Source organism: Dendronephthya gigantea, unplaced genomic scaffold (genome assembly GCF_004324835.1).
Source record: "Dendronephthya gigantea isolate DGI-Jeju-01 unplaced genomic scaffold, DenGig_1.0 000067F, whole genome shotgun sequence".
Lineage (NCBI taxonomy): Eukaryota > Metazoa > Cnidaria > Anthozoa > Malacalcyonacea > Nephtheidae > Dendronephthya > Dendronephthya gigantea.
The window spans coordinates 1,167,343-1,182,140 of NW_021163077.1; the positions used below are offsets into that span (position 1 = coordinate 1,167,343).

Genomic DNA, 14,798 nt, shown 5'->3' on the forward strand with positions numbered 1-14,798 from the left:
AGGTTTAGTGTAGACGATGTGGATACATTTTGCCTTTATACCTTGTTTCTGAACCACTCTTCTCTCTTTTTCCTCCAAAAGGATATGGCTGGCTCCGAACAAAATTTAAAAGGTGATTTATTGACCGCTCTTCAAGAGTTGACTACATTAGTGAGACAAGAACATGCTAAAGTCGCTCTCAGAGCTAGGCAGGTGAGACGTGTTAATTTCTTTTTTCTTGAAATGTAAATGCACGTATGTTTTTACAAATCAGAAGCGGGCGGAATCCTAGCCTTTCCTGCAATCTGATTGGCTGTAGCAGCGGGCGGAATTTTACAATATCTGACCACGGTCCGGAAAGAATTTTTATTCGCAAACTGTTGCCTTTTTTATTTTAAAACATATGGACCAAATGAATGACCAAAATTGAAGTGAATTTTAGTAAATTAAACTAACAAATTAGGTTTTGATTGTTTATGTTTTTGCCGCCTACACAATGATAATACAACCGAACGCCGCTTTTTGTATAAAAATAAATGCGTTATTTACCGTCTTGGTCGGTCCGGTTCGGCTTGCAGCCTCGGGCCGTTATCGAAACCTCGGGAAAATATTTTTCTATCCGGACCTCGCAGCAGGTAAATATTAAACATATATGACACCTTGTGTGACACCTTTCACGAGAGAAAACTTAAACTGTTCGGTAGAATGAACGCAAAAACACCGCAGACAAGGGCCAGATTTAAAGCCTCGCCTACACATAAGAACAACCACTATTTATACTGCAAGCGTTCATTGAGAAAAGACTAACTCCATGTATTTTTGTTTATTCTATCCCCAGGTGCTAATTCAAAGCCAGCAGCCATCTTACGAGCTTCGTCACAATCAATTTGAATCGATATTTCTCTCTTCGATTAGTTATGGCAGTCAGTTTTCTCCCGAAGTCCTGCAGGTTGGCTATAGAAGATTTGACATGAAGGGGATGGATTTTCAGATTTTGTTCAGGGGGGGGGGATTAACGTGTCTTTTCCCATTTGCTTTTTCGAGGCGTGTCCACAAAATGCTAGAAGGGTCTATTGTGTCGAAAAACGCTTGACAGCAAAATTTTTCTTTTTTGTAGAAATTGATTAATTCAGAGACAGCCATATTCGATGTGCTTCCGTCTTTCTTTTATCACAGCAACGAATTTGTGCGAATGGCTGCATTGGAGGTTAAGATTTTATCATGTTTGGGTTAATACTGCGTGCAAACATGTGTGCAGAGCAGTTTATTCTGCGCATATGAAATTTGAGGCGGGGGGGGGGTGTTTTATAGTAATCACCCGATTCATATGATCAATCGTTGCTGTATGGCAGTGGCGTAGCCAGCCCGACAATTTTGTCCTGCTATGCTAATATTTTGGTGCTCATTGACTGCGAAAACAATGAATTTGTAAAGAAATGAATATCGATAATAACGCCTGCCTGGCAGGACTAAATCGTCAATGATGTGAATTTATATTGTGTCATTACTTAGGTGTATATCAGACGAAGTTACGAAGCTTATGAGCTGACAACGCTACAACATGAACAAGTGTGTAGACTCAACTCAGTTGCATTATACTAACATACATCAAGCCTGGTTTCCATATAGTCGTGACTGTCGTGAACGCGTTAAGGTGGCTGATATAATAGACTATTTCTGCAATTTATAACTTCTGAATTCAAATCTGGACTATTTCAAATTGGTGAAAATTATTTGTTCACAACAACTACGACAAAATGGAAACCAGTCTGTATAAGTGGATAAATGCAAGGCGATGCAACTTCTACTGCGGGAAAAATTCTGAGTTTCAGTTAAAAACAAATTTGTGTGTTTAGTTGGGTGAGCGAAAGACGATCATAACACAGTTCAAATTTATCTTACCAGCTTCGCATCCAAACAGGTATTGTTCATACATGCTAAACCAACTACGACTCTCGGAACGTAATGATGATCTTACAGCGTTTATCTCCGCTTGTTTAGGCATACTAAAGTTTCGTCTCCTGTCAATAAGACATCTCACCACAAAGGCCACCAGGCTATGACAAGGGTGAGTATAGTTGAAAATCGCATCATAACTGAAAAAAAAAGCAGAACCATACAAAGGACCCAGCTCGAAATGGAATGCTTACATCCTCTTTAAAGGGAGAGAGGGAAGCACTATTTTCAATTCACGAAACCGCTGATGGTTTGCTAAGCAGAAATGTACCTGATAAGAAACCTGTCTTTTCACACATAATCTTTCCAAACGGTATTGCTGGGGTTTGATTTTAAAATCTGGAAAAAAATTACATACTGTGGATTGGGACCACGATATTTCAAACTGACATTCGCTCTGAGCAATGAGCATTGGTGCCACGTTCACTCCCCCTCCGCCCAGGACGTAGTTGTACTTCGTGTTATATTGTAGTTTTTATTAAAAGACTCAATAGAGAACCCGGAATAGACCTAAGAGGTGCTTACGTCACAGGACTGTCAAACAATGAATTGCAATGCAACGTGGGAAACATGCAAGAAAAATTAACCTCATTTTACATCGATTGAAAACTGTGTGAGCACCTTTAACTCAGGTCTATTAACCCTGATTAACTATTGTCTTCTCTCGTTTAGGTCTACAGTTTAAGTGAAGATCTTCATGATCTTCCATCGCATTCGCATAGTCATGATCCATGCGAAAGAACTGGACTAATGGCTGCGTTTAGAACATTTGATGATTTTCAGAAGTAAGATCCAATGTTAGCGGAGGTGTTTTGATTAATTTTTTCAACCCTAGCTACGAATCTTGGCAGCCTGTTAAGGAGCTAAGTTTCTAAACTGAGAGAACCGCAACTGATGTATATGAATCTAGTTGATAATGCAAAATAACGGTAGCTTATCGAAAAGTATTATCGAAACTGGGCGACGGGAAACTAGGCCTTATTGTTAAAAATATCTTCACAGAATTTCAATATGATGGACACTCCGCTTGGCCGGTTATAGTAAACACTACGACCCACGATATTGTTTATCGTGTGTAGGTAATTGTTCATCAGGATATTTACATCTTAAGTTACTTGTTTTTAACATTAACAGGAACTTCTCAAAAATCATGTCTCGTTTTGAAAGCCGTGAAAAAATGAAGAACAGCAGCAGTTTTCCAGGCAACAATGCTGCGCAGAAATCGTCTCAGATGAAACGGAACGTGTCTTTAAGTGCACCAAGTAGTGGTGCGTCGCTCCAAACTTTGTGGGAGGCTGGGGACGAGACAGGTTGCTGCAAGGTAGGGAAAAACGTTTATGCGAATTTCTGGGGAAACATTTTTATGCTAATTTTACGGCCGTCTTTAATGGAAAGGTGTCAACAACATCTGTTTTGACAATCATTTGAACTAAATCTTAATTCGAATTAGAAAATACAAGAAGAAGAACCGATTCATATCATCAATATCGCTCTGACCAAGAGCGGGATATGCACGTGCATGACTGACTGCAGTTCCAAGCTTTTAAAATATCTACAAAGCAAGGTACGTATGCTTGGACGAAATGTCCAGTGATGTTTCCCTGGAGCAAGCGAACAAAAAGCATTGTTTCTTAAGCTTGAAATTATTTTCTTAGAAACCAATTTTGCTCGACAAAGGAATTCGTAGGATTACTTTTCTGGTCACAGATTGTAAGGTGGGTTTTTCCTATTTTCTCACTTTCTTGGAAATTTGCAGCGTTTTTTTGCCCGACACGTTCTGCTTTTCTTTATTCACAGGGCAGTTCTCCGTGGTATTTTACCTACCGTGCTTCTTCTGACGTGAGTAACTGAATAATTATCGCCCATGCTTAATAAGAATAATCGTTCTAAACTGCTCGTTCAAGTCATGCCACATCATTCCTTCCAGAGGTCAACAAAAGACCATCGTTTATTAACCCAACGTTACTACAGGAGAGAACCTAAATTAAACTAATATTATTAACGTTAAACCTGTCCTAAGTTGAAGAAATCCATCTCTTATTGATCCAGTGCTATCACAACTAATCTTAAACCACTTCCCTACATGCACTTTTCTTTTTGGAATTCTTGCATGTAATGGCAATGTCTTGCTCAAGTAATGTCACTATACAATAAGTTCTAAAGAAGCTCTAAGTATCGGAAGAATATTCATGCATGAGAATCAATGATAATTCTGTTAGCGTTTTGTGTTGTGATTGTAGTCGCAGTGCCGATATTCAACACCACACTCGGTCTTAAAATTCGCAGCAGAGCTAGCTAGTGTGGACATGCGCCTAAATCTTAGTCATTTATTAGTTCAACGAAGACGCAATCTATCGACATCTGGAACCAGCACTGGCTTTCCAGTTAGAACTAAACCGCTTGAGGAATTTTGACCTGGAATCAGTTCCGACGACTAATCACAGCATTCACTTGTACTTCGCCTCCGCCAAGAAGGTACGTAATGAAAACGAAATATTAGCACTCCGATGCCTGTTGTACAAAAACTGAATTGCGCTATCCATCCGACAGTGGTTTTATCAGTTCGTATAGGAAGTCTTTGGGAACTGAAGCAATAATTTCAGCACCATCTTTGAAGACAAGTCCACATTTTCCCACTTATTAACACCACTTACTAACAAGTGTCTTCATCAAACGGGCTTTTGGCTTTTTATTTGAAAATTTACTTACTATTTGATGTAATGTAACGGCTGTGAGGCGTGAGCGATAGCTCATTTTATGTTATTTTACTCGCCTGTAGGTCTCGGCGAATGCAGAAGTAACTGATCACAGATTCTATGTCAGAACCATTGTCCGTCATGCAGATTTTGTTTCCAAGGTGTGAACTTGTTTTGGGTCTTTTTTAAATCACTTTGACGACATGAAAATCTAAGCGTTCACCTTTTCCAGGAAGCATCGTTTGAATATTTGGAGAAAGAGAGTGAAATTCAATGCCTGGAAACCTTGGATCAGCTGGAAATTGCCTTTGAGCAATCTGTGAGTTTTCTTCGGGTGATGAATAATTTTGTTTCCTGCATGCAATGCTCTCTCTTATACAGTCTTTTACGTGGGTTTTTTTTGTTTAGCCAAAACGCACGGATTGCAATCACCTCTTCCTAAACTTTGTTCCATGTATCGTGATTGAGCCACACAAAGTAAGTTTGTACAATTTTTGCTGCGATTTTCCTATTTTGATGGATATGATGGAGCTAGGGGTCTGGTTCTATGAAAGCCGATTAGCGATATCCACCGAATAGTGATTTTTCCAACCGTTCTAAAAATGCTTGAAAAGCAATAAAATTTCAGCTTTGGAACCAACAATTATTAGAGAGGATCCTCGATTTAGTGATACTAAGATTTATTCAAGTTATACAAAACAACGGGGCGATTTTAAAGCGATTGAAAAACCACTATTCGGTGATTAGCCTCTGGGGCCGTTTTTTTAAACCTAGTGCTAGCCCCTTCGGCCAGTTTTATCAAGCCTAGCGCTAGCCCCTGGGGCCAGTTTTATCAAGCCTAAGGCTAGCCCCTGGGGCCAGTTTTATCAAGCCTAGAGCTAGTCCCTGGGGCCAATTTTATCAAGCCTAGCGGTAGCCCCTAGGGCCGGTTGTATCAAGCCCGTTTAGCTTAAACGGTGGATAAGCTCAAAATAGAAAGCAAGTCTATTGTTTTATTCAACAAGCAAACTAAATGTTTTTAACCATGATACAAAGATACTGTTTACAACTACATATTCAGTGCATAATATTCAAGTTCACTCATTCAAGAGAGATGTAAGAGTGTTATTTAATTTTGACTTATCCACCGTTTAAGCTAAACGGGTTTGATACAACCGGCCCCTAAGTACTCTTATTTCCACATGCTGGTGAATATTAGGTGAATATTAAGTCAATTGTAGTAATTCTAGGATTTGATTCCTACAACTTTCATCTAATGAAAACGTTGCGTTTCAGATGGAAGAAAGTATTCGATCGATCGTCATTCGTTATGGCAAAAGGCTTTGGAGACTCAGGGTGTTACAAGCTGAAATGAAAATGAATATAAGGTTGGATGAACAGTAGTGGTTCATCATACGTGCATGAGCTGTATCCATCATTTAGAAGAGACGATATTTTTTCGGCTGATAGATTCACAACCTTGGCCTGGTGGTTGGATTCGCACCCTTCAAATAGCAGTAGCCTGGCTCTGGGTCGTGCACGTCTTTAAATTAACGTTTCCAACAATTTGTTTGTAAAGTCAAAGATGCTTTATGAAAATTTTTTTTAAGCAAAGAGAAGGTTTAAACCCAGCAGTTATGCGGAAATTCATTCACTAAACAGTTGCTTTGCGTTTATCGAACTTTAAACAACAGTATTTAATCCAATCTCAATCCGAACTCATAATCCAATCCCTATAATGGTCGTTAGTTAGTTATTTGTTACTAATATATCTTCTGTTCAGGTTATCTCCAAACGGTCAGAAGATTCCAATTCGAGTATATTTGTCCAACGAATCTGGCTATTATCTTGACGTCAGTATTTACAGAGAAACTGAGGACCAAAGAACAGGACAGGTCCGTACCAAACGTTTTACTTAGGAGGGAGGGGTGAGGATTAGTTTGAAATATTCCAAGTTGCTGTGCTACGAGCTACTAGGATACAGCCAGGGACGTTCGCAGGGGAGGGAAGTTGAAGGTATACTTTAGGTTTTACCTGCGAGTTTCAAAAGTTACGACCGAAGAAAAGCCGATTTTTACATTTTTATTTCACCATCTTTACTAAACCTAACAAGAATAAGTAGGGACATCAAAATATTTTATTACCTATAATGTGAGTAAAATCTAAAAATGCGATAAAGTGTCTGGGCCCTGAATTTTGTAAAAAATACATTGAGCCACCTTAACTCTTTGTTTGGTTTATTTTCTTCTCAGATTGTTCTCGAATCATACGGTTTAAAGCAAGGCCCATTACATGGTCTTCTAGTTAACTCACCTTACGTTACCAAAGACAGACTACAGGTACTAAAGGAGGCAAATTTAATGCGGAACCACTTTTCTTCTATTAGTACGAGCTGAGAATATGCGAGTCAGAGTTGTATACATTGTATATTCCTTTTTATTTCAACAGCTCAAAAGATTCACCGCTCAGAATCAAGGCACTACATATGTGTACGACATTCCAGAACTGTTCAAACAGGTCAGGTTTTATGCGCCAATGTAGGGCTAGAACTTCAGAACGACTGAAACGTAACTGACTGATATTTGGCTGTTTTCTTTGAAGTCGAATCGAGGAGTATCTTTTCAGGGTTTTTGTCAAAATCATCAACCGTGATGACATTTTCGACACGGACGTTACATTTCACATATCGAGTTCACTCACCTTTAATACCTGAAAGAAAGTAAAACATCGCGTGGTATAAAAAAAATAACATACGATAGCAGGAGAATCGTATCCGACAACTGATTGACATTTGACATTTTGATTGACATTTTCGTCATTTTAGGCTGTTTTGAAATATTGGAAACAATGGTCAAAAGAACATGGGAAAGACATCAACCTTAAACAGAAAGTGGTAAGATAAATTTTTTTTGTAAATTCACATCGCGTTGTGATGCAAAACGTGCAGAGCCTTAGTCGAACGATGATGAATGATGATAAAGGAAGGATGAGAAAGGAAGAGTTTAACTTAAACGGTAGTTAAGTTCAAAATGGAAATTGAGTCTATCGTTTCATTCAACAAGCAAACAAAATGTTTTTAACCTTAATACCAATATACTGTTTACAAGTACATATTCAGTGTATAATATTCAAGTTGACTCATTCAAGAAAGATGTAAGAGTGTTTTTTAATTTTGACTTATCCACCGTTTAAACTAAACGGACGTTATAAAACCGGCCCAAGATAGTTGACGTTCACACACGAGCTAGATTTGCGCCTCGGATTAACTGTCGTCAATTCTAATCTCAAACTTTCAACAGTAGTGACGAACTAGAGCTGACTATAAATCATTACTGTCTGTGGTAAAACTCGCACGTTGAATAGTGGCCTCGCGATATATTTCCATAACGTGATTTCTTGTTTTAAGGTTGAAGCAAGCGAGTATGTCTTGAAAGAAGATGGACAACTTCATCAAGTGAACAGACTAGCTGGAGAAAATAATGTAACGAACACCGAGATATGAGAGTTTGTTTCAGTATACAGTTGTTTCTTATCTGTATAATTTCATTTTTCAGATTGGTGTCGTCGCCTGGCGTATGGCTCTGATAACTCCCGAATACCCGGAAGGGAGAGAGGTAAAAGTGTTTCGAACCGTAATTTTATATATTATATCTTAATCAGTTAATCAGTGCATAATATTCAAGTTCACTCATTCAAGACAGATGTAAGAGTGTTATGTAATTTTGACTTATCCACCGTTTAAGCTAAACGGGGTTGATACAACCGGCCCCTGCAGGGGGACGTGAATTAAGAAATACTTGAGGGAGTTTCCACGCACCTCGTTGTTTTTTCGACTAATTTTACTCCTTATATTCGACATCAGTATTTTCCCATCTTATATTGACAATTTTAGATCATCGTAGTGGCAAACGATATTACACATGTCATTGGTTCATTCGCTGTACAAGAAGATACTGTGTTTGAAGTAAGCGAAATGCCTGCTTAAGATTCAATTTCGAAATTCATTGCCTCCTACATATTCAGAATAATAGTGAGTTTAAGATGCACCAAATCAACGACGCGGACGAGAATTACCTTATTCTGCTTTTGTTACCAAAGTCTCACAGCAGAGATAAAATTATAGTAAACAAAATTTTGGTAAACAAAGTTGGGGCCGTGTGTAAAATGAATTAAAACTGTGTTCCTGCTGAGAAACGGCTGTTGTCATGTCATGTCCGATTTGGTGCGTCTTAATGTGGTCTCTGGGCAACGCATGCATTTAATTTCATCTTCCCATCTCCTTGCTCTAGCGAGCCTTACAGTTGGCCCTGAATGCGGGCATACCGTTCATCTACGTCTCAGCCAATAGCGGAGCACGTCTTGGCCTGGCTGAGGATTTAAAACTTCAATTTAAGGTGGCGTGGGAGGATTCTGTCGCTCCTGAAAAGGTATTAAAGGGGGGGGGGGGTGGGGTGAGTATGATTAGATTTTGACAATTTATTGACGGTGCACAAAAATAATGCCATAAATTCTGATTTTACAAATGTTGTCAGGATTTACTCCTAAAATTTTTGCGTCATTTTTTTTCACTGTCCCCTGGAAAACTCTGACAAAAGGGATGAAAAACGTCACATGCATTTTATATTGTCTTTTTGTTTTAAATAATTTTTTCGTTTTCTTAACTTGAAAATCTCAATATAGCTTTTTCTTGCTTTGTTTTATAGGGGTTCAAGTATCTTTATTTGACTACGAACGATTTTAAGAAGGTAATGTGTAGAACCCTGCAGGACTCAGATCCTTTTCCAAATCTTAAACCATTCAATGCTTTTTCGAAGATTCAAAAGGAGTGAGAATTCTCAAATGCATTTGTTTGATTTTAAGCTAAGTGCTTCAAATTCTGTGCGTGCCGAAGCTATCGAGGAAAATGAAGAATCTAGATATAAAATTACAGACGTGATAGGTAAACATAATGTTTGTCTCTTGTGTATTCTTGCTCTCATGGTACGTCTGAACTTTCTGAAAAAATATCTCAAACGTTATGGGTTCAATGGACATCAATTTGAATAAAATATTTCAGACGTAGTGTCCAGTGTAGGTATTTTTCTCTGCATTACTGATAGTTGGCCGTCATCGCCTGCACATCTATGGGCAAAAAGATTTGAAAATTTGAAATTTCTTTTATCGTTAACAGGACGCGACGACCCGATTGGTGTTGAAAACCTGCGTGGATCTGGTATGATTGCTGGAGCCATGTCCAAAGCTTACGATGAGGTCGTTACAATAAGCCTGGTGAGTATTATTAATACCCCCTATCATTGGAGAACGGTTGGAAAAAGCTATATCATATAAATTGAGTTGAGGTTTCGTTAGCTACATTATTACCTTTATACTAGACACCTAGAGAAAGCATTTATTAAAACCTTTTGACCTTGAAGGTTGGGCAAAAGAACCTAGCATAAACACAATCAGCTTTTTTCCCTTTTTTATGCCAGGTGACATGCCGTGCTGTTGGAATCGGTGCTTATTTATTGCGGCTGGGACAGAGAGTGATTCAAGTTGAAAACTCGCATATTATTTTGACTGGTTACGGAGCACTGAATAAGGTAAAACGATGGCTACCCTGGAGCTTTCAAAGTACAATAAGTTTTAAGCAACTATAAATAATATCGCTCGTATTTTTCTGCAGTTGTTAGGTAGCCAGGTCTACACGTCAAATTTACAGCTCGGTGGACCTTCTGTGATGCACAATAATGGTAAATAGGAAGAAAATGTTTTATCGTTTTTGACTGGGATGTTGTTGTCATCGTCTAATACAAACATTGTTCACTTAACCATCTACTATAGGAACGTCGCATTTGGTTGTTCCAGATGATCTCAGTGGTCTGTTCAGCATCATTCAATGGCTTTCATATATTCCTCGCGTAAGTTCAGCCAGTATGTTGTTCGATGTCAGACATACAGGTCAAAGATTCGATGATCCAAATTAAGTAGAACGGTTTCTTCGACTGATAGTGCCTATAAATTGTACAAAAACGCTACTCGACTTTTCGTCCACCCGTAAAGGCCTTTTTCTGGAGAGACAATATACATGCAAAAGGGCTCTTATGAGTTTTATCAGACTAATTTCTTTCCCCCGTGTTCACCAAGACTTTCTTTGGTATATTTTTTTAAACTTGAAAACCCTGCATTTGTCTTTGCCCTTGCTTTGACATGTTTGCGAAATTACGCTAGAAGCTTGCCTTATTTATTTTTAGTGTAAGAACGCTCCATTGCCAGTAACTAAAATCGATGATCCAGTCGAGAGGGAGATTGATTTTGTTCCTTCCCGTGTCTGCGATCCTAGACACATGCTTGCAGGAAAAAAGGAAAATGGTAATCTGTCCATATCCAACCTTAACCGCATAAAAAAAATGATAATCATAATTGAAGATGATTACGATTACGATGATAATATTTGCGAGTATAATCATTGTAATTAATGACGGTTATAATCGTTAAGTTGATAATGATATCAATGATGACCAGAATTCTACTGTTTAACTCGTAGATAAATGGATCACCGGGTTCTTCGACAAAAATTCATTCATAGAAACGCTTGATGGCTGGGCGAAAACAGTTGTTTGTGGGAGAGCGAGGTACAAAATTTCGGTTCTCATTGACTCTCCGGGGAGAACAGTTAGTTAGTTCCCATGAGTGGTTAACACAAAAGCAAATACGGCTGGTTCTCACTTATATAAAACTAGGCCTAACTAATCTATCATCCTTCTATAGCAAAACTGGAGCTATGATAAGTGGACGAGGTCCTTACTTGGCTGAACAAAGCAGAACAGTTTAGATACGATTGAGCTAACATCCAGCATGTAGAATCAACGATTAATCAATATTTATTCGTATAAATGAAGCTAGAGTTTAATTTTTTAAAATAGCAACACTGGAGCAATACGTGCGCCATTACTTGGACGAACTAAGCAGGGCAGTTTGAAAAAGATTGAGCTGACATCCAGCATGTATAATTGGCTAATACTTATTCGCTTGATATTTTCAGACTCGGTGGAATTCCCATGGGTGTTATCGCTGTCGAGACTCGCGCGGTTGAAGTAACAATACCTGCTGATCCAGGCAACCCTAGCTCAGAGGCTCAATTGTTTACTCAAGCCGGTCAGGTGTGGTATCCAGACTCCGCGTTTAAAACCGCGCAGTGTATCAAAGACTTCAATAGGGAACAACTACCGTTGATCATTTTTGCCAACTGGCGAGGATTTTCCGGCGGTTTGAAAGGTACTATATTACTTAATTAATCTCGTGTGTCTCAAACTAAAATGCTTTAAAAATAAACGTTTTACTAGACTATTTTTACTGGATAGACACTGCGAAAATTGGTAAGACTCAATTCTCAATACTTAGGCTTTAAACTTGGTGAGAAAAAATATTTATAAATGCTCAACAAAATATGTCTTGCACAAAAGATTTGAAGCTTGCGCATGGCAAAAACGAATCGTCCGAATTAATAACCTTGTGTATACTTTAAGTCTCAAAATGGCCATTTCACAGCGGTCAGATGTGTATGATGAGCTGTCAAAAGATTGGAGAATGCGTATTCAGAAGAAAAATTGAACTTTAAAGTTATTTAATAGTTTTTTCTTTGATTGCGATACAGAAAAGCACAATTGTGAACCAGTGATTAGATTTTCAGGTTGAAACTTCATAAACACCAATTTCTGCAGTGTTTTCTGGATATATCTTTTTGGGTTCTGAAGAACTCAATTATTTCAAATTTGTTTCAGACATGTATGAAGAAGTATTGAAATATGGCTCCCTTATCGTCGACGCCCTTCGTAAATATCAACAGCCTGTGTTTGTTTACATCCCATGTAATGCCGAGTTGCGCGGTGGAGCCTGGGTAGTACTGGATCCCACTATCAACCCTCAAGTGATGGAAATGTATGCGGACGAGGAGTCTAGGTACGAGTGAATTTATCTGAAAGCGCAGGAAGAGTTGGCACAATTATAGGGATTTTACGATACAAGATACGTAAGCTGTAAAAACAAGGAATTGCGTGGAAATCTTATGGTTCCAGTGCAGTAGCCTAACAAACTGACGTAGCGTTGTCGAACGGACCACGTCGTATTTTAAATTGCAAGCTATAAAACATAGGGGAAATGGACGATTTGTTGGGCCAATGTAATGTCTTTGACCTGTATTTAAGCTTAGCCTCCAGGGGCCAGTTGTTCAAAGCTAGGTTAACGCTAATCCTGGGTTAAATTTTAATCATGTTTTAGTTTATGAGCTTCTGAACAACTGTTCGTTTTAAAACTTAAAAAATATTACTTTTATCAGTCTAGAAATATTTATGAGAAAAGCTATTCAACTCTGTAAACAAGCGATTAAAAAAATTAATGTAAAGATTTGCTTTAACCCATGGTTAAGCTAACCGGCGTTTGAACAACCGGTCCCAGGGTTCTGTTGTGTATTCTAAGGTTGTTTTAGGTTCCTCTTCTTTTAGCTAGCTTCGTGTGTCGGTTTATTCCTAATTGGCCTGTGTATATAACCCAAATAACATCATTGGCATGCTGTTCTTGTTTTATAGAGGAGGTATTCTGGAGCCAGCCGGGGCAGTTGAGATAAAGTTTCGAAGAAAAGATCTTGTGAAGGCAATGAGACGTCTGGATGATACGTACAGCAAGTTGATGCACACGCTAGCGGCCCCAGGTACGAATTGCTGTGCTTTCGAGAGATTTTTGAATGAAAAGTTATGTGACGACTTCATGTATCTTAATATTTCCCAGATTTATCAATCAAAGATAGAAAGACTGTTGAAAAACAGTTAAAAGAAAGAGAGGAAATTCTTTTGCCTGTTTACCAACAGGTATGGAGTGTTTGTGCATGAGTGTTTTACTTATAGTGTTTACTTACGTATTTTAATACGTAAATGCTTATAAAAGCACTTAAGTTTTGGATAAAATGAAAATGATTTATTGTGAGATCAATATTTGTGGATCGAATTATCTTCTATTCTCAGGTTGCGATAACATTTGCTGATCTTCACGATACGGCGGGAAGAATGCACGAAAAGGGCGTCGTATCGGTAAGTTTGCATTAAAGAGGAGCAAAACAGGGTGAATATTCATCACCGGAAAGCTCCTAATCTCCAAATCTTAATCATGTTTTAAAATTGGATTTCTTGCGGTGGTTGGCTTCTTGCCTCCCACTTTGACAAGCATATATCATTGCTTATTATAATATTGGTGTGCAGGTGCCAAATCCATTCGTACAGTTAGTTTTTTATGCCTAATATCATTCCGACTTTTAAGTTCGATGAGAAACCTTGTCAGTTAGAGCTTTTTGAAACCGAACGTTAAAATCTCCACCGGTCAGGCACAAGTGCTTCTCTCATGTCTAAAAATCCCATTTTCCCGACAGGAAGTTCTAAAATGGAAAAAATCGCGGAAATTTTTCTACTGGCGGCTTCGTCGTCTTTTGCTCGAAAAAAGCGTCAAACAGAAACTTGGTCAGGCGAACAAGTGAGTGTGGGATAGATTTTTGCGTGGTTGGACGGTAACTTAAACCTAATTTAGTCTTAAGCCTCTTTTCTACCTCAACCGTATCGCATTCCTTTGTTTAAAAGCCATTAGTTCTAGCCGAGTATCCAGGAAACAATGTTATACGCCACGATTTTCTACGATATACCGTTGAAATTGTAAACAAGCCTTCCCCTTAACTCTATATTCTATAATGTTTTAGGGATCTTTCCGATGGTCAATTGAGCTCCATGTTGGAAAGGCTGTTTTTGGAGGATCATGGAACTGTCAAGGTCTTAATAGGCTTTTGATATGCTCGACCCATTTAATCCCTGAGGAAATTTCCAGTTAGCTCGTCTTTCTAATCCCTCTCCAGTTAAGCTTCCCTCAAAAGGGTCTCCTTTCCCGTCTCATTAATTGTTCACACGATTTTTCCAAGTACCTATTGTTGGGGAGAAAAAAAGGTGTGCCGCCCTTGCAAAAATGCTCCCCTACAAAGGTGTTTAAAGATACCCAAAGTGGGCGTTCGAGAGATTACGATATTTTTCATATTTGCCATTTTGTGAAAACCAAATGTGGCTGAACAGAAATGCGAAAATAGCAATCCTGCTAAACCAGGTCTGATACAGTCACCACAATGACATGACGTGATTTCCCCTTGACTAAACATCTTCGGTTTTCCATAGGAAA

The 14,798-nt window shown here is 38.6% G+C and overlaps 1 protein-coding gene across 2 annotated transcripts in view; it reads left to right on the forward strand.

The window, feature by feature from the left end:
• Window positions 1–14,798, forward strand: part of LOC114530851 (acetyl-CoA carboxylase-like) — a 34,106-nt gene that overhangs the window by 18,086 nt on the left and 1,222 nt on the right. For both annotated transcript variants that reach the window (XM_028552439.1, XM_028552440.1), the window contains 39 exons: window positions 82–192; window positions 818–928; window positions 1,097–1,186; window positions 1,492–1,548; window positions 1,836–1,900; window positions 1,981–2,047; window positions 2,608–2,720; window positions 3,070–3,256; window positions 3,386–3,499; window positions 3,591–3,650; window positions 3,733–3,774; window positions 4,270–4,410; window positions 4,715–4,792; window positions 4,864–4,950; window positions 5,040–5,108; window positions 5,907–5,998; window positions 6,394–6,505; window positions 6,863–6,949; window positions 7,059–7,127; window positions 7,435–7,503; window positions 8,017–8,091; window positions 8,165–8,224; window positions 8,503–8,574; window positions 8,900–9,037; window positions 9,314–9,355; window positions 9,471–9,549; window positions 9,781–9,878; window positions 10,082–10,192; window positions 10,276–10,342; window positions 10,434–10,510; window positions 10,844–10,961; window positions 11,137–11,224; window positions 11,635–11,867; window positions 12,374–12,551; window positions 13,178–13,299; window positions 13,377–13,456; window positions 13,610–13,675; window positions 14,011–14,111; window positions 14,332–14,401. In XM_028552439.1, the coding sequence (XP_028408240.1) occupies window positions 82–192; window positions 818–928; window positions 1,097–1,186; window positions 1,492–1,548; window positions 1,836–1,900; window positions 1,981–2,047; window positions 2,608–2,720; window positions 3,070–3,256; window positions 3,386–3,499; window positions 3,591–3,650; window positions 3,733–3,774; window positions 4,270–4,410; window positions 4,715–4,792; window positions 4,864–4,950; window positions 5,040–5,108; window positions 5,907–5,998; window positions 6,394–6,505; window positions 6,863–6,949; window positions 7,059–7,127; window positions 7,435–7,503; window positions 8,017–8,091; window positions 8,165–8,224; window positions 8,503–8,574; window positions 8,900–9,037; window positions 9,314–9,355; window positions 9,471–9,549; window positions 9,781–9,878; window positions 10,082–10,192; window positions 10,276–10,342; window positions 10,434–10,510; window positions 10,844–10,961; window positions 11,137–11,224; window positions 11,635–11,867; window positions 12,374–12,551; window positions 13,178–13,299; window positions 13,377–13,456; window positions 13,610–13,675; window positions 14,011–14,111; window positions 14,332–14,401 (3,696 nt within the window). The remainder of the gene's footprint in view (window positions 1–81; window positions 193–817; window positions 929–1,096; window positions 1,187–1,491; window positions 1,549–1,835; window positions 1,901–1,980; window positions 2,048–2,607; window positions 2,721–3,069; window positions 3,257–3,385; window positions 3,500–3,590; window positions 3,651–3,732; window positions 3,775–4,269; window positions 4,411–4,714; window positions 4,793–4,863; window positions 4,951–5,039; window positions 5,109–5,906; window positions 5,999–6,393; window positions 6,506–6,862; window positions 6,950–7,058; window positions 7,128–7,434; window positions 7,504–8,016; window positions 8,092–8,164; window positions 8,225–8,502; window positions 8,575–8,899; window positions 9,038–9,313; window positions 9,356–9,470; window positions 9,550–9,780; window positions 9,879–10,081; window positions 10,193–10,275; window positions 10,343–10,433; window positions 10,511–10,843; window positions 10,962–11,136; window positions 11,225–11,634; window positions 11,868–12,373; window positions 12,552–13,177; window positions 13,300–13,376; window positions 13,457–13,609; window positions 13,676–14,010; window positions 14,112–14,331; window positions 14,402–14,798) is intronic.